A 19,742-nucleotide genomic window follows, 5' to 3' on the forward strand; every position below is an offset into this window, starting at 1 on the left:
CGCCGACTGCAAGCCAGGCCTAATCGCCCAATATCAGTGCCCGACCTCACTAATGCTCTTGAGGCTGAATGGAAGCAAATCCCTGCAGCAATGTTCCAACATCTAGTGGAAAGCCTTCACAGAGGAGTGGAGGCTGTTATAGCGGCAAAGGGGGGGGGGGGGGGGGGGGAGATCAACTCCATATTAATGCCCATGATTTTGGAATGAGATGTTCGATGTTTGGGTGTCCACATACTTTTGGTCATGTAGTGTAACTCGCTTAATAAGATGCATTGGTGTTTCGCCATTCCTGGGGTCTCACAACTGTCAAAATATTAACGCCATTACAATATAATAATATTAATGATAATAGTATTAACAATGAGGTAGTTCATAGGACACTGTACCCCATGCAGTGTTTAAGTGCATACTTCAATTTTAATGAAATGATGATTTAAAAAATCCAGAAGGTTAGCACTATTCAAGCAGTCTTATACACTACCCTTATAAACAGGAATAAGATGACGTTGGGTCAGTTTAGTGAGACGGAGCTTTAGTGATCACAATAGAATGCAAAGTCAATATGCATTGCCTTATCGGCAGCCTCTTCTTCACCCCGATACTGTACCCTCTCACCTGCCACGCCTACTTCCCAGGGGATGTGCTTGACAACTCCTGCTGCATACACAACTCAATATAACTTGTCCAAGTAATGCAAAACTGGAGGTTCTTTGAAGTATTTTGAAGGCGATTTGTGTTTTGCAGTGTTCAAGTATATAATATGAATTGTAAAGGTGCTTCAAAAAAATGTTAACACTTTTATGGGACTATCGTTTTTCATGGAAAAGAACGGATAATACACTTTAACATGATAACAAATGTATGTTAATAGCTTCAAAAAGTCGGAGTGGAGTGGAGTTTGAAGTACAGTGGGGTTGAGCACCATCCAACTGAAAGTATCTGGTAAGCCGGATTTGTCGTGGCAGGTTGTCCTCTACGTAATTCTCCATCATGTGAAAGTCACCACCGTTGATTGTGGTGGTTAAAAAATAAATAAAAAATACGGCCCTACCATTCCTGTTCCAGTGACTGTACACCAGCCACTCACCTTGGGACTATCTCGTTCATGCTCACCCATAACACGAGGATTCTCAGTACCCCAGAAGACACAGTTGTGTTTGTTCACGTGTCCGCTTATGTGAAAGGTTGCATCGTCGCTGAATGCCACTAGCCTGTGAATGTCAGGTTCCAAATTCTTCATCTTTAAGGAAACTTTGCAAGCCTCAACATGAGCGGCTTTGTCTGGAGGACGGAAGGCTTGCACAATCTGCAAATGATTTGGCCGCATTCCCAGGTCCTTGTTCAAGATTCTCCACACCGTTGCCCGGGGAAGACCACATTCTACGCTGAATCGTCTGGTTGATTTCCCTTGGCTACGCAAGAAAGCTTCATGTGTAACAGCTATGTTTACAGGGGATCGGCCTGTTCGTGGTCGACCACTGTTCCCTTTGTATTTATCAGCAACTGAACCGGTTTTGACGAACTTGTTGTAAATGCGACAAACAAATGGTCAATCTCGAGGGTGGATCACAGTTGAAATGCTCTCTGTATTTGTTGTGAACCACCGCGGGTGACTGAAAGACGTCCATCTATGCAGCAACCTTTCTTCTTTTCTCCAAAGTCAATCTCGTCACCATTTCAGTCAACTGCAAAGGAAAGAAAAAATTCTCAGAAGTGTTGACATTTTTTGAAGCACCCTGTAATTTAATTTAAATAAAGGTTTAAAGAGGTTTAAAGGCATATAAAGAAATTAATTCTGGGTTTTACCGCCGTTTTACCCAGTGTCTATTGCATCACCTTATCGAACACATTACATTAGTTATTTGTGCCTGTTGGTTGTGTTCTTTATAACATCGCTAAAACAGTAAACTTCTTGTTTGGAATGATTTTCAAATTTGTTTGACTGTCAGGCAGACAGACAGAGTAAAAAATGCATCTCACTCTTCTCTGGACATGCCTGATAAGGACAAATTCAGAGCCAACGTACTGCTAAACGGCAAACTTGTCTTTCTATTCATGTTCTGATTAGTGTACAAAATATGGCATTCAATTTAAATAAGTTGTTCCTCGGTCGTAAACTGGTAAGACAGACAAACAGGCAGATGGAAGGACATGATTGCTTAATTTCACTTCTTGTGCACAGGGTAATAACAATAGTAATTATAGCAGCACTCGGTAGAGCGCATACTTCCGCCAGGCTGAACAGTTTATGTTTTGTATCCCTCCGATAGGCCTGATCTGCATCCGGACCTGAAACAAAATCTAATCTGCTTGGTCTTGTCACTCAGCCAACCCATCCACCAAGTTTTGTCTGAATCCATCTATAACCTTTTGAGATATCCTGCTATCAAAAGGGTAGAGGAGGACACCGGCTTTGCGAAGAGGCTTAACTACCAATTAAAGTTTGTTTACAATGCTTTGTTGTCCTCTTAAACATTTCTTGAAGAGTAATTTGTTTCATGAAGTTCAGTTTCTCCTTCATTCGCTTCTCTTGGGTAATACAAGGTAAATATTCATTCATTCTTGTTGAGAGATAAAAATTAATCGCCTGCAAGAAGTTTATATACTGTTCTTAAAGTTTTATTCCCTGATTAGTGGTCGTCTTCTGCTTTTTTTTTCTTCACTGTCACTTTCACTGTCATTATTTTCTTCATTGGGGTTAAAAACCATGTCAACAATCTCTTCATCCGTCATCTGGCAGACCACATGTGCTTGCTTCACTGTCGCAATTCATACACTCCACAATGTCATCTTCATGCAAGACATTGGCCACTTCAGTGCTCATAACCTTTGCATAACGTATCAATTCTGCTGCATCAACCTTCTCACTTGAAAGTTTAAAACCTTCAAAGTCTTCAGATTGCTCAGTGTGATCAAAAATGGCAAATGGCCATAAGTTATGCCATGCCTTTTTTGAATGTTGGTTGTGTAGGAGTCCTATGCATGTGCTAATGCCCAAATACAGCTCTTGATGGTGAACACCTTTTTGAATGTGGCCATCACACCACCAGATGAATTGGTATCAAGCAGACATAACAACAAGTTTACTATTTATTTTAATTTTAAAAAACATTATTTAAATAACTTTTTCAAAATATTTTTTTTGAATTTGGAATTTTGTTTGGATTTGGGGATATTTCAGATTTGAAAGTTTTCACTGTATATGCATATATGCACATACATATAATGTTTTAAAATTTTTACACCTTGCATATGTTTTATGTTGCAGCCAGGTAGAACGATCATGTAAATTGGCTGTAAAAAGGAAAAATTCACTTCGTGCATCAAGTACCATTAGCAAAACAAAGTTGGATGATATTCTTGATGGAACAAGCAGCGGTGAAGATCTTCAATGTCGTTTCCCAAACTGGGGCTCTGAACTCCCGGAGCTTGTACTTTTTCAGATTTTTGAAGAGGTGTTGAAGACAGAGGGGGCTGTACCATTTTTATGCAGGTTGGTAATGTGTTTATGATTAGCCTTGGTGCTTGAAAAACCTTATGCTATTTATTTTTTTTGAAACGTTATTGTTACAATTTATGACCATGATAATTGTTTAATCGGGCATGCAGGATTTCTCATCGGTGGATTTCTGAAATTACGAAGAAAATATTGTGGAAGATATGAATATGGTTTTCAAGTTTTGCCAAAAGACTGTGAGATACTTTATGGCATTCCACAGGGCTCTGTGCTATCACCCTCACTCTTCAATCTCTTTCGCCATGACCTCTTGACCCCTCAATCAGACTCACAACATTTGTCACATGCAGGTGATCAGAACAGAACCATTGCCTCACATTTCAATTTTGTCCAGGCGAATCTTGAACTACCAACACCCTTCAACAATATCTCTACAATTTTGAAAAACTCATTCATACTGAACCGCATGACTGCATCTCCACCAAATTATTTCGTAACCCTTCTCACCCCACACAGAGATGAATCCAATGCACATCCATCCGTTACCCTTTTGAATCAACAACTTTTTCTCAAAATACTTCAAACATTACTGGGCATCACCATGGATCCTCATATATGACTTTTACACAGCACGCAGAACTAACTCACTGCCATGGTTAAACACAAAATAGTCACGCCAAAAGCCCAAGTTAGGCCCCACTCCTTCAAGCCATAATCGTATTAATATGCAATTTGGTGTCGGACTGTGTCTTTTTGACCACGATACATTCAGTCATTACTTATCCAATCTCAGCCTAACTTGACAGGAGGGCTAAGGGTCATACAATGGAGGTTGTAGCTACTTAACTCTCCCCCCCAAATCCCCAAGGGGGTTTTCCTCCTTGGGCGAAATCTGTGTTAAGGTCTATATTCATGTTAAGATGGCTAATATGGCGTTTTTCCAGGCCAGCTACTAATAACAAAAGTAACAAGAAAGAGCAATCGGATATTGCAGACCCATCACCAAGATTCGTTTTGTGTGGTGTATTTTGTGTGGCAAATAAATGGAAGGATGTACTAAATGAAAGGTCGTTTAATTGCAAATGAAAGATCTAAGTGGTTTAGTTGTAAATGTGTAAAGGTCAAAGGTCTGAAAAGTTGTAAAGGTCAAATCATCTAAAGATCTGTAAAGGTCTCAGGGATTGAGATGGTCTTGATTGCAAATTGAAATGGTCTAAAGGCTCTTAAAAGGTCGAATGGGTGTAATTTAAGGTCTAAAGGGGTTTGGATTCGAAAGGGTCTTAAAGGTGTTAGGGTTCTGGGGTCTAAAGGGTCTTGCTTGACGAAGGACCAAGGCTTCTACAACAACAACAAAATGAGCATATATGTATAAGAAATAGGTGAGTTGTTTTGGTGCACAGTTGTTATTAGTGTGGGAGACGGGGATTTGCAATCGTATACGTGTGTATCATAACTTTTTTTTTACCATTTGAGCTTTTGTCATCAATTGACAAGAAAGAGAATATGGAGAAAACTAATTCATTATTTGGTCAAAAGTCCAATGTCATGCAAAATCATCAATTTTCATTCAGTTGACCTGAAATTTTAAGAATTTGCATATTGGGTCACTGAATTGGTTCACCAATCAAAAGCTAGAAGTTTATTGTTTTTCTTTTGATCACAAGGTGAAGGTCACATAAAATTGTCAATTTTCATCCGATTGACTTGAAATTTTAACAGGGTTTGTAAATTGGGTCTCTGAATTGGTTCACCAATAAAAGGCGAGAAGCCGGTTGTTTTTTGAGGTCAAAGGTCAATGCCACAAAATCGCCAATCTCCTTCTTATTAGTCCCCAACCGGTGTACACTGGAGGGGACTATAGGTTTGCACGCCGTCCCTCCGTCTGTCCATCTGTCAGTCTGTCCGTCCGTCAGCCCGTCACGCAAAGAACAGTTTTCCGGACTTTTTTTTCTAAACTCTAAATGCTAATGATTTCAAACTTGGCACATGGTTTCCTCATGATAAGATACAGGTCGAGTTCGAACTTCACGACGTTTCGATCATTTTTGACAAAGTTATGGCACTTTGAACTTTGGTAATTCTGATAATTCTGATGATCTTTAACTCAGTGCCATTTTAAGTTTTAATTTCCTTTAAAAAAGAATTTCTCTGCAATAATAGGACCAATTGAGATCAAAATTTCACCGGAGGGGGAACTCAGTCTGTAGAATATTTTAATGGTAATTATGACGTCACAGGCCACGTGGTTCGGTCGCCATATTGTTTTTCGTGAAAACACGAAAAACCCTTTTTCTCTGCAACGGCTGAACAGATCGAGGCCAAACTTTACAGGCAAAATTGCATACCCATGACAAACAAAAAAGTCAGCGAGCATGACGTCATACGTCACATGGTTTCAGAGTTGTGACGTTTTTAAGCATGAACCTTTAAAACCGAGCCGCTCCCTCATTTTTGAGCCAATCGAGGGGAAACTTCACAGACCTGTTCAGCATGTCGGTGTACTAAAATGTCCTTTTGGAATTTGCGATAGGACACGTGGTTTGGCAGATATCGTTAATTAAACGAAAATATTTTTAAAATGGATATCTCTTGTTTATTCTAGAGTTCTCCTCAAGCTGCACCGCGCGCCCTCAGCCTCGTCTGCGCACTTCAAAAGCGCGACACAGCGTGCGCTTTCGGGAGGGGCGGAGCCAAGCCGAGCAACATATATATACACATCGATCATTGATCGCGAACCGGAAAATATAATAAATTACTGATATTTAGCGACTCAAAAGGTTCTTTATCAACGACTTATTTTGTCGTGCTTCTGCTGACCTGTCTGCAAGGTGTATAAATCGAAGTCCCGAGTGCAAATCACAGGTGAGCCCGTCCTGAGGTAATTAGCGATTAGGAACGATTCAGAACCTGTGGGTGAATAACCCTTGGTAATTTCCCCAACAGTTTTCTGGACGACAGACTGCCGGTAGGGGACATGTATTGCAGCGCAATACTCAGAATGCTTGTTAATTTGGAATTTGAGCAGGGTTTGCATATTGTGTCACTAAAGCATATTGCTTTTGAGGTCAAAAGGTCAAGGTCACTTAAAATATTTTTGTTGTTGCTGTTTTCGTCATGAGCATAAAGAAGAAGTCCAAATACAAAGTGGACATGGACAGGCTTTGCATTTTCAGATGCTTTCTATTTGCAGTTGCACTAACTGTGCTTGAAACAACTCAGCCATTATAGAACAAACCCCCACCCCTCCATCTTTGTTGAAAGACACCATGCAATTAGCTGCCACGTGCAGCTTTGGAGTTGTAGAAAAGTACTTTGTCATTCACGCATTTTCGATGGTTTTATTTTTGGCAGGGTGTCCCAGGTGTGCTGGCGCTGGCAACAGGTAGCTTGTAATCCATTGCTGTGGCGCCATGTACGACTGTCTTACTGTTGGACAAAGCCAATGTGCATGAACTATCCTTCTGCTCCTACCTCATGCATTCAACAAACTTTGCGGTGGCTCACCAAGCAACGGTACACAGTTAATTCATTGCACAGGTAGTATTTGTGCACATTGATAAACAGGTTGTGTTAATAATGTTCCCACTCTTTGAAAGATATTATCTGACTATGGTTGATGCATCTTTATGTTTGGCTTATGCTTTTCCCCATTATATACATGTGTGTGTGTGCGTGCATGTGCTTTACCCCAAATATATATATATATACATATATTGTTGCGGTTTTAGAACCCACACTTGTTGTAAATAATCTCTTGTAAATATCCCATCATTTAATCAAGTTAAAGGTTGCACCCTTAGTTAGTCCATATGCAACACTTAGGCCACCATAGGAACTTTAGTTATTTCATTATTATGTGTTTCAGATAAGGCCGTGTTTCCAATAGTTGAATCTGCGTTGCATCAATTAAATAAGAGTAGGTCCCCTTTCATTTCGGCCATTTTGCGACCTCCCTCTCCAAGCGCCGCCATTACGCGCCTCTGCCAGACGCAGCCGCCTCAGCGCTCGCTCAAGTCGCCATTGACCATGCGGTCGGCTCGGGGAAGAAGGGGGCGGAGCGCCAAGAACAAGGCGTGGCTTGTCAACGAGCCGTCAGAGGCGGAGCCGGTAAGCCCTTACCAGCCAACCAGGGCTGATGAAATATCACTAGCGGTCGTGGCCTTTGTGGAGCGCGTAGTGATCTAAAAGCGTGATATATAAGCGCGAGCGCAAAGCCCTTTCGCGGACTCGCTGGGAAACGCGCACTGCGCAAGGTCCGATGAGAGAGACGAAACTGCGCAGAGCCCCTTTTACGGACTTCGAGGAGAGACAGCTTGTGGTCTCCACATTTCAAATCTGGCCTCCAAAGCCAGTCGCCGACTGGGCATCCTCCGTCGTGCGAAGTCCTTCCTTGGCACACCTGAGCTCCTCACCACATACAAGGCTTTCATCCGCAGCTCTATGGAATACTGCTCTCCCCTCTGGTCTGGTGCTCCTGCCTCACACCTAGCCCGTCTTCACGCTGTTGAAACCAAAGCGTTCAGAATCATTGGAATCTCCCGCGATGAAGCTAACTCCAAGGGCCTTTCACTCACTCACCGCAGGCAGGTTGGTGGTCTTTCCGTCTTCTATCGTCTCCTCTCTGGCCTTGCTCCCCCAGCCCTCTCTGGGCTCTGTCCCCCAAATATTCCTACAGGTCGCACAAGATCTGCCTGCAACCCTCTTATGGTTAAACTGCCAAAATCAAGACTTTCTGCTCACCTTCACTCCTTCATTCCTCTTTTCTCCCGTCTCTGGAACAAACTCCCTCACTCTCTTCAATCCCACTGCACCCTCCAGGTCTTTAAAACAGCTGTTCACCACCATCTCTTATCCTCCCCCATCCAAAACCTTGATCTTTTCTACCCCCGCTAATTTCGGTCCCCTTGTGTTTTATACCTCTCCCCCCCGCCCTCCCCCTCCCATGCCTCCTGCCCCCAAGCCCTCTCCCTCCCACACTTCTCCCTGCTCTCAAATGTTGTGGTTGTGTGCTTCCCCTTCTCTCCCCATCTTGTCTTCCGCTCCCTCTTTTTGTGCGTTTTGTTTGTCTGGTTGATTTGTTTGTGAAATAAATGTTAGCTCTTTCACGAGCCTCGATTCATTATACAAAAAAAATAAAAAAAATAAAACTGCTTCGGACTGCGCAGAAAACCTGTTCAGCGGCGCTCTTGCATACGAACATTGAGCGAGAGCGTTTGACACGATATACGTTTATTACGTACGCAGCATCCCAGTCCCCCCGCTATATGTAAGGTCCACTCGCGGTCAACGACACGCGGCGCGCTGCCGGCCGGCTGCCTTTTTTTCACCACCACCACGGTACGGGTTGGGACCGGACGAGGAGCCTAGACGTCTACCTGGACCTTCCACCCTACCAGCTACCATCCCGTGTGAGTGTGTATGTTTGTCCGGGGTTGTACGTTAAGACTGCAGAGTTAAGCCTGCCCTGTGTCCTTCTCCTTCTTCTTCTTCTTCTTGTACATTCTTTCCTTTCCTCTTCTTTTTGATGGTAAATAAATCACCTTGTTATTTCTTGGTTTGTCCCTAATCCGATCGCCTCCGTCCTTTCTTTCCATTGAGTACCTGTGGCACGATTTCGGAACCGCTATAATCGGGTTAGTCTTTGTTAATGGCTCGGGCCGCGGATTGCTAACCGCTCGGCAATTTCCATCTTATCCGTGGTTCGAGCGTGAGTTATGCCCTCGTTTCCGGCGGGCGTTAGTACTTAGGTAGCAGTGAACCCCTAGGCCGAGCAAACCCTACCTAACGCCACGCCGGGAAGGACGTTATAGCTCTAGGACTCGGGACGGCCAGCTTAAAGGACAAGGGGATTAATCCCCCCCTCCCCCTTGATAAGGGGAGCGCCGCCCCCCGAATCCGTAACTATATATATACAGATCTGGCATTTAATATGGAATATTTTTGTTTCTTGACTTGGGTTTACTTTCTTAACTCAGTATATCAATCTGGTGAGTTTCTTTTACACTTTGGTGATTTATTTGTTAAAAGAACCATGTCACTGATTGTCTGTCGCAGCAAGAAGTCAACAACAGGATTATATCACAGGTGGCATGGCAAAATGTACGGACAGGTGCATTTGATGATTGGCTTCACAGTCGGGTATACAAGGGTTGTTGCGTTCTGTATTAGTGGAAAACAACTGCTGCACGTCTCCAAAAGTTATTGCCGCTTCCTCTGGAGATGGTCCGTCAACTCGACAATGCTGTTTGTCATGGAGTGGTGGCTTTACGAAATTACGGCATGAAACAGCGTGCTATTGCTCGGCAGTATGGCATCACTCAAGGTCAGGTGTCAAAGATCCTGAAACGAAATGCTCAGAGGGATGTCCCTACTCCAATACCGAGGCCAGGACGACCCCGCAGAACCACAAGGAGGGATGATCGCGAGCTGCACCGGTTAGACCGCAATGGCCGTACCAAGTCAGCTAATCGGCTTCGGGCTGAGTGGCAGCAACTGACAAATGTGCCTGTATCCAGAAGGCTAGTCAACCAACGACTGGTTCAAGCAGGCTATCGTGCCAGGCGTCCCCTGAGAAAGCCACGCCTGACCAGACAACACCACCAGCGCCGATTGCAGTGGGCCAGAGAGCACCGTCAATGGCAGCCAGGACACTGGAATCACGTGATCTTCAGTGACGAGTCTTGATTTCTGGTCTATCGTCAAGATGGCCATGTCCGAGTGCGCAGACAAGTGCATGAAGCCTACAACAAAGTTTGTATAGTGTCAACAGTCTAAGCTGGAGGTGGTGGGATGACCGTTTTGGCTGCTTTTCATGCAGGGGGCAAAACTGACTTGGTTGTTCTGAATGGAAACCTGAACCAGTTCAAGTACAGGGCCATTCTGGAAGAAACATTGCTTCCATTTGCTCGTGCAGCCTTTCGAGGAAACTTTGCCTTCCAAGATGACAATGCACGGCCTCATCGTGCTCGCATGATCCAACACTTTCTTGCTGACCGTGGTGTTGAGCATATGGAGTGGCCTGCCATGTCCCCGGATATGAATCCGATAGAGAACTTGTGGGCAGCATTAACGCGTCAAATCGACCACTTTGACCAGCAGCCGACCTCTGTGCGTGAATTCCAGCAGGCTATTGTCACTGCATGGCAAGCGATTCCTGTCCAAACCTTGGCAAATCTCGTGAACAGCATTCCTCAACGTGTACGTGCTCTCCTGAATGCTCGTGGGGGTTACACGAAGTACTGAACTGTAATTTTACTGTCCGTAATCCCAGTCGTAATTTAACTTTTGTTTTTGTTAAAAAAAATTTGGCTAATGTGCAAAATAAAGAGATACTTCTGGAAAACGTACAGAAGTTTAACACAGTACTGTCCATGAATTGAGTTCGATATCAGTTTACATCACTTTCAAGGATCAATTTATTTGTTTCGAAATGTCAAATGTGGTTTTTGTTTCTTTTAAAGGTCACATTAACAAAATCTAGAATAATTTCAACACAATTCCAATGAACTTTTGGTTCTAAGACATCTTGAAAAGTAAGTTCACCCCCACAAAAAAAATATTCCATATTAAATGCCAAGTCTGTGTATATATATATATATATATATATATATATATATATATATATATATATTGTTGTGGATATGAGGATTGTGTTTTTTTTATTGTGTTTTTTTATTATTATTGCTTTATTCTGGACCCTCCTTACACCAGTTATGTATAAAGGTCAAAGGGCGTCCCATAATTAGGTCATAAACAATCACGTCAGCCAATCATAGATTTCCCCCTTGTTGATAGTTATATCTTTATTATGTGTATTAGGGTAATAGTGGGGCGGCTTAGCCCAAATATTCAAAAGAATTGTGCATTTTGTGATACAAGCACCAAATTTGGCACAAATGTACATTAATATGTTGCGAACATTTTCATATATTGGGCCACTTGAAATTCCGTAATTTTTTTTTTCTAATTTTTTCTAATTTCGTAATTTCAAATTTTTCGGGTGACACCGTCACAATTTCGGTCTTCGAGGCCGGCCGATAGGCAAAGTGTGACCGGAAGGGACGAGGTTCTCCTGACCACGTGGCCCTCGATCTGGGAAGCGAGAGGCGTTCCATTAGTGGACGCGCCCCTCACGCCCGACTTTTGGGCGGCCCCGGCAGGCCGTTTGTTTTGACGTTCCGTGACAGGCCCCGCACCCCCACCTCCGGGCCGACCGGAAGCTTGTGCTGAGTACATCATACCTGAACAACTCAGTGAGGCAGAACACAGCAGTGCACACCAGGGTGACCCCTTCAGTGCATAAACCAATTAACCTGTCCACTGCAGGGCATATAGAAATGAAGTTATTTTCTGCATATAATAATAATATAAGTTCAGTTCTATATAACAATTTCTGTTATCACCACTACCACTACAACTACCACTACTACAAGCTTTGTCTGGAATTTTGTGGACTAACAGACAAACAGACATACAGACAAGCTGGGATCAAAACATTACCTCCTTCCACCATTGAGTGTAGAGGTAAACATCATGGAAATTATATCATGCCCTAGATTTAATTCATGCTTACCCGTGTATTTGCTTCACTGGTTCACAAGGTCTTTTGCATACATGTAATTCAGACTCTCGTCTTCATTGCTGACCACACAATGTTCGCAACATATTAATATACATTTGTGCCAAATTTGGTGCTTGTATCACAAAATGCACAATTCTTTTGAATATTTGGGCTAAGCCGCCCCACTATATCGGCCGGCCTCGAAGACCGAAATTGTGACGGTGTCACCCGAAAAATTTGAAATTACGAAATTTGAAAAAATTTGAAAAAAAAATTACGGAATTTCAAGTGGCCCAATATCTGAAAATGTTCGCAACATATTAATGTACATTTGTGCCAAATTTGGTGCTTGTATCACAAAATGCACAACAGGTTTGCTATGCTGCTACACTATAAGGCCTTGTCTTCCATTAAGATGACACTCCATTGCACCAAGTGAAATAAGATAGATTCCCTTCATTCCCCATTCCCACTCCCAAAACTTCCATTGCCAAGCCTCAATTGCCAGCTACATCCCCTCCAAGCCTCCATTGCCAACTGCACTGGGCAGTTTGCCAGGTTTGCTACAGCTGTGGTTGCTGATTTCGCCCCAAAGCCGCCATTAAGCATGTGCTCAGCTCGGGGAAGAAGGGCGTGCCGGCCCATCGTCATCAAGGGCGGAGCCAGAGGGCCTGTGCCCACCAATCAGGGCCGAAGCGAGCTCACCGAGGGGCGTGTCCTGAAGGCCGGCGGCTTGATCGCCTGAGGCGCTATAAAAGCGCGTGCGCAAGCAAGGGAGTGGTGGAGTTGTTGAGTTGAGTGGTTGGACCAGACGAGTCAGACGAGTCCTGGAGAAAGCACGCGACCTCCACGCAGCAGCAGCAGCAGCAGCCACAGCAGCAACAGCGGCAGCTTCAACAGCAGCAACAGCGGCGGCTTCAGCAGCAGCCACAGCAGCTTCAGACACAGCAGCTTGGGGCCTTGACGGCAATTTTGAGCGGGGCCGCGAAGGAACGGCGGCTGCCAAACGCGCCGATCGTGCTGCAGTATCCGTGGACCTTCCTCTCCCTCCAGCCATCCACCTCCTGCCAGTCCTATCATTCCCCGCGTGAGTCTGTCCTTGTTTGTTCTGTCCCTGGGTTAATTAAGACTGTAGGTAAGCTAGCATTGCACTGTGTCTCTAATATCTTCTGTAAATTATTTTCTTATCTTTCCTTCTTCCTTGGTTACTTTTGGTTGTAAATAGTAAATAAATTATATTCATATGCCCTACTTTTGTCTTCCTCTTCTTCTTCACATCCGTGTCGCCTTTGTCTTTTCCCTATTGAATATCTGTGGTGCGATCCGGCCAACGTTCGGGAATCGGGTTAGTCGGGGTAACTGTTCGGCCGCGGTGCCATCCGCTCGGCAAATCAACACACGAGTATATACAGGGTGTTTCAAAAAGATTTTGATACAACTTTGACTTCCTGCCATTTCTTTGTTTTTTTGACCTATGCCGTTTTCCTCTGCAGGATTTGGTGGTGTTATCCTGGTATTTGTTCCCTGGGATTCTAGCCCATCTAGCTGCTCTGTAGCTCAACTATGCCCTTGACAGTGGAGCAGAAGACAGAAGTGATGGCTCTGTGGTATGAGACTAAATCAACAACCACAACAACATTTTCTGGGGGAGAACCACCTGAGGAGATCACTGAGATGTACCTGAAAGGGCCTACGGTCACATGCTTCTGCCCCTTCAATGCCAGATGGGGAATGCTGGGGCCTTGCTGGTTTTAGAATGACAACAGCTGGATGGTGACTATCAATGGTGAGTGCTACCGGGCCGTGCTGAAGAAGTTCCATAATGATCTCGCCAAAAAGGTCACCCCAAACCAGCTCAGCATGACCTGGTTTATTCAGGATGGTGCACCCCCGCATACAGCTGGTGACACCATCACTTTCCTGCAGCAGCTCTTCAGAAACCGCCTTGTTTCCCTGGGTACCGCTCATGACTGGGCACCCCATAGCCCAGACTTGAACCCTCTGGACTACTGGTTCTGGGGGGCTGCCAAGGGCTCTGTTTTCGTAAACTGCCCTGCCACACTGGATGATCCAAAGCAAGAGGTGTCAGACTACCTCCAGGCAGTGCCACATGAGACCAACAGGAAAGTTGGATAGAACTTTGGAGTCAGGATCAATGCCTGTGTGAACTGTGGAGGGGCACACATCGAGAACGTCAATTGCAAGGATTTTGCGTAAATGCCAATTTCAGACCCGTACCCCTTGGCTAATCACTGACAGTCAAAACGGCTGGTCAACAGCTGTGCTATGAAGTGACCATTGAAGGTTCAAGTGACCATCCTTGACCGTTTTGTCTGACAGTGAGGACACTATTGTCCACAAATAAGTTCACACATTTACTACACGCAGTGTTATTGTTGATATTTAAAGGTTTCAAAGGTGGTAAGTTTCTTTTGCGTTCCAGTATATATATATATATATATATATATATATATATATATATTAGATATATATATATATATATTAGATATATATATATATATATTAGATATATATATATATATTAGATATATATATATATATTAGATATATATATATATATTAGATATATATATATATTAGATATATATATATATTAGATATATATATATATATTAGATATATATATATATATTAGATATATATATATATATTAGATATATATATATATATTAGATATATATATATATATTAGATATATATATATATATTAGATATATATATATATATTAGATATATATATATATATATTATATATATATATATTATATATATATATATATATATTGTTGTGGATATGAGGACTGTATATATATTTTTTATTGTGTGCTGTATGATTATTATTATTGTTGTTGTGCTGTGCCTCCTGCCTCCGGAGCTGTGTAAGATCAAAAGGGCGTCCCATAGTCCACAAGCATACACGTCAGCCAATCATAGGATATTCATGTTCGATAGTTATATCTTATTCTGTGTTTTAAGATAAGGCTGTGTCTCCCATTAATTGAAATACTCCATTGCACCAGTGAGAGAGAATAGATCCCCTTCCATTCCCATCCCCAAAAATCCCCATTTCCTTCACATCCCCCCTTTCGTGATTGCCGACCCTCGATTGCCATATTACATCCCCTCTCGTCATTGCTGAGCCTCGATTCCCAATCACCTCCCCTCCAATAACCGCCATTGACCACGAGGCTCGAGTCAGGGAAGAAAGGCGTGTCTCCACCTCGTCAGAGGAGGGGAGGGGCGCGCCCGCCCGTCGTCGTCCGGGGCGGAGCCCGAGGGTCGTGCGACCAGCCAGGGCCGAGGTGAGCGCCCCGATGGGCGTGTCCAAAGCGCCGGGGGCGTGATCGCTGGGGGGCGCTATAAAAGGGCGCAACCGGAAGGGTTGTAAAAAGAGAAGAAGAAAGAGAGATGCACTCTGGGTTGGAAAAAGAAGGGTTGTGAAGAGAGGAGGAGTTGGTTGCAAGGAGTTGGTCACAGTCGGTTGCCAGAGAGAGGAGTCGGTGGTGAGAAGTGAGAGAAGCAAGAAAGAGTTGAGGGTTGAGGGTTGAGGGACCAGACCAGTGAGACAAGTCCTGGGAACGCAGCGGACGGAGGCCGCCGCAGCCGCGCCACCCCACCGCCAAAGGGGGCCTGAACGGCGGTTCGGAGCAGGGCCGAAACGGAACGGCGGCTGCTGAACGCGCCGGTTGTGCTGCAAGACCCCCCCTTGGACCTTTCCTCTCCCGCCAGCCATCCACCTTCTGCCATCCCTGGCATTCCCCGCGTGAGTCAGCGTTCTGTTTGTTCTGTCCTGGGTAATAAGTTAAGTCTGTAGATAAGCTAAATTTGCACTGTGTCACCTGCGTCTTGTACTTGTAAATAAACTGAATTGCTTTTTGTTGCTTGTGTGTAAATAGTAGAAATAAATTTAGTAGTATTTCCAACCTTTTTGTCTTCGTTTTCCTCTTTGCATTGCGTCGTTTTCGTCTTTTCCCTCATTGAGCAGCTAGGGTGCGATACAACCAACGTTCGGGTGGAATCGGGTGAGTTTTGTTAGGTCGCGGTTTTAAACCACCGCTCGGTCTATAACATCCTAACCGCGATCTATAACAATTGGTAGTCAGGAGGTGGGATTCGAACCTGGGACTAAATTTATTTAGCCCAAATTTTGGACACCAATTGTGTTAGTACTATAACAATTGGTGTCGGGGAGTGAGATCGACCCGGAGCGCGCTTCACGCGCTCAAAATTATAAAGTACGAAATTTGTTTTGTTTTAAAGGAAAAGCCCGAATTTTGAAATCGCGCCATGGCTGTCCAAGGCGACGGGATGCCGGTGGGAGAGATAGAGGGGTTAGAATCGACCCAGGACTTAGAAAAAAAAATGGTGGAGGAGAGTAAAGAAGGTGTGGTTGAGGGTGTATCAGGTGCACAAAATGGCGGCCGCGCGCACGTGGTTGAGGGGGCAGCTGCGGCCGCACCCTTTGTACAACCAACGGTGGTCCAAATGCAAGCCTTCATGGCGCAATTCGCCGAGATGCTGAGAATAAACGGGGAGAAATTGAGTAATAAAATGGATGCTCAGGGTGAGCGAATGGAACAAATGGGGAACCGGATGGAGGCTCAGAGTGAGCAAATCGAAGCAACAATAAACGGAATGAGGGCCGATAGGAAGGAAAGGGAGCAGAGGGACAGAGACCGCAAGTTGGGCGAAAGGGTCCCAGGGGTGCACAAGGAAGTAACGCGGGTCGAAAAGCGCTGGTTGAGCGAAGCGGAGGAAAGCACGGGTACAATGACGGGGGTAGAAATCGCGACACGGGGTTTTGAAAAGCCGGCGACCGATGAGGTAGAGGGAATTTTATTAAAGCCAACGGTCGCCGAGGAGAATAAAGAAAAAGCAGTAGCGGGAATTAAAATTGAAGAGATGACGGAGGTAGCCCGAGAATTGCAGGGAGAAATGGATTATGTACAAAGTCCCTGCTCACATCACGATGCTGTGCTTAACCCGAATGGAAGTTTGCAGGTTCGCGTGGAGAAAAGGATCCCCCAGGTGAGTCGTGCTGTTGTGTATTGTGCGGGGAGATTTTGTAAGAGGATGTTTAGCGACAAAAGAATTTTCGCGCGCTTGGGATCGAGGAAGCACCCGGGCGTTGGTGAGGGGTCCCGAGTGAGTGGAAATGGCACGCGTGGGAGGAAAAAGTGTGCGTCGGCGAGTGGGTGTGTTATAAAGTGTGGGAGTGAAACCGAGTGCGAGCGAGAATGCACGTCGGTGTGTACGGGGTGTGACACAGGGAGTGAGAGCAATGCGGAGTGCACGCCCATGGTGAGTGTTACGGAGGACGTAACGGAGGAGAGGTGTGGACCGAAGTGTGCGCAAGAGGTGTGGTGTGTAACAGAGAGAGCGTTGGTGGAATGTACGGACGGCGTTGGAACGCCAGGTTTTGTGAGGGTGAAAGGGGTAGCGTATGCTTGTAAGCATGCAAGTGAAGCATCGATGGTAACCGGTTTAGTGGTTAGAGCGACGGATAGCCGATGCGAGCACTCGGTGCGAGGGGTGCTTGGTTGGGTGCGAGGCCCGGCGTCGATCGAAGCTGCGTCGTTTCTCTTCGAAGCGTCGTTGCCGATTCGGGCTTGGCCTCGCCCCGCACGGTCGAGTCCGGGCTTTGTCGGGCGAGGCGACCGGTCCGGTTCGAGGGCGAGTGGGAGGAAGCGGAACGGTGCCCCCTCGTGGGGACGGGTTTCCGACCGGGGGAGATGGAGCCATCGGGCCCGGGACCGCAAGGTGCCGCGCCGAGATGGTGCGTGGAATCTCGGTCCAACCAAACCACCTCCCTTGAACCGAAAGCCGGACGGATTCAACCTGCAGGCAACCAAACCACCCGAATTCATTGCTCGGCTTTACGAAGCCGAGTTTAATGATGTCATGACGCACCGAGGCTAGGATATAGCGGACTGTGATGATGGTGATCGTGATAGTGATAGTGTTTTGGACCCAAAATTAGAGAAAAACAAAATTTGATGATTGGCAAAGGATTGGCAGTAATGATTGGCAGATGATGAGTAGTGATTGGCAAATTTTTGATTGGTTGGAATTTAGGTGTACAAAATTGATAGTGAGAGACCCCCGATGTGGTGGGATGGCAAATCCACCATCCCTCACAGACGTGGGGCAAAGGAGCAATAGCTTATGGGGTGTATGGCAGTGAAAACTAGCCCGGGTGGGTTAGGTTATATTGTAGGGATCTAGAAGAGATTGACATTAGGTAACGTTAAGTTTAGTTAGTGACTGATACCTGTAGTGGGGACGCAGGTAGATTAGTGTGGATGATAATGACGTGGGAGCGCAATAGTTTAAAGGGACGACTGGGAAGCGCAAGTTTCAGAGGGGAGTAGTTAGCTGAGATGATGCCGTGCGTGTGAGGATTGAACAGGTGAGAATGGAACAGGTGTGATTGCACAGGTGTGCAACTGAACAGGTGTGTGGAGCAGTGTATGAGTGAGTGATGGTGATGTGTGTTGCGTTGACCAACTGGTCCAGAAAGAGGAGGAGGGTGCAGGTGGCACCAGGTGAGATTGCACAGGTGTGCAACGACAGGTGAATGGAGGACAGGTGTATGGAATAAATGGTATGGAGTAGTGGAATGGATGGTCGTGGAGTGAGAATGGTGGAAATTGTGGAGTGGAGTGGATGGTGCGAAGGTGTGAATGGGGGAAGAGTGGACCCCCATCACGGATACCCGGGGCGGGTAGTGTAAGTGTTAGGTAGAGGGTACAGGTAAATTGTGGTTGGATATTGGCATCTGTGGTGCGGTTGGAAGAATGATGTTTGGATGGGTGCATTAGTGTTGTGGAAATGGCTGGGCGTGTAGCCTGTTAGTGTGTGTAGTTGGTTTGGGCACTCCACCACTGTAAGGATGTCGGCCAGGTGAGGCCGCAGGTGGGCTCTGGGAGCCGGTAGTAGTTGTGTGAATGGGGCCCGAGGATCCGGAGGACGGACCCGGGTAGCCCAGTGCCAGAGGGCACCATGGGGTGACAGAGCCAGGAGAGGGGCTGTCCCCAGGTAGTTAGGTTAGGGTGAGGAGCTAGGTAAGCTCGGGTGGCAACTACAGTGGTGGAGGTGTGCAGGTGGGTAGACCTGTTGGGAGAGCTACACGTCGCGGCCCAGAAATTGTGCGAGGGCACCGGGAGATGAATCGGGGGAGTGAGACCCCAAATTGAAGAGCACCACAGTTTGGCCAATGGGAATTGGTTTTTAGAACCCATAGTGTAAGAGGGCCAATGGTTTGGCAGGAGAAAGACCCCGGGTAGTGTAAAGTGTGTTAAAGTCATTTAGAAAATAGTTAGGATGAAGGATCTCCTCGCACCATCTGCATCCACTCACCTGAGGTGACAGGTACTCCACACCATGCCATGTTTTGATTATTTTTTATGATGCAAATGTTTGGATTGTGAGACGCATCATGACGTGGGTGTGACATTGTGCTTTGATGTTCCATCTCTGCCTCCTTATGAGGATTGATGATGAATTGATGATGGCAAATTTTTGAAGTAGAGGGATTGTGGAGACGAATTTGATATAGGGGAAATATGGGGAAGACGTGACAGTAGTGACGAATTGGTAATGTGTAGGTTTTGTACATATGGGGTAAGGGCAAGGGTGGGCTAGGTAACAGGGGGGTGACGTACGGTAGGGACGAGCTTTCTCACTTCGCCCTCCGTACGCATT

General features: G+C 45.3%; 1 protein-coding gene across 5 annotated transcripts in view; it reads left to right on the forward strand.

The window, feature by feature from the left end:
- The window catches only part of FBXL6 (F-box and leucine rich repeat protein 6), a 122,837-nt gene that overhangs the window by 22,895 nt on the left and 80,200 nt on the right, over positions 1-19,742 (forward strand). For 4 of the 5 annotated variants that reach the window (XM_068126337.2, XM_068126336.2, XM_078785977.1 and 1 more), the window contains exons 3-4: positions 3,269-3,493; positions 6,809-6,970. In XM_068126337.2, coding sequence (XP_067982438.2) covers positions 3,269-3,493; positions 6,809-6,970 — 387 coding nt within the window. The remainder of the gene's footprint in view (positions 1-3,268; positions 3,494-6,808; positions 6,971-19,742) is intronic. The other variant, XM_078785978.1, reaches the window with a different exon arrangement.

The sequence above is a fragment of the Myxine glutinosa genome, chromosome 10, assembly GCF_964187855.1.
Source record: "Myxine glutinosa chromosome 10, kmMyxGlut1.1, whole genome shotgun sequence".
In the NCBI taxonomy this organism is placed as follows: domain Eukaryota; kingdom Metazoa; phylum Chordata; class Myxini; order Myxiniformes; family Myxinidae; genus Myxine; species Myxine glutinosa.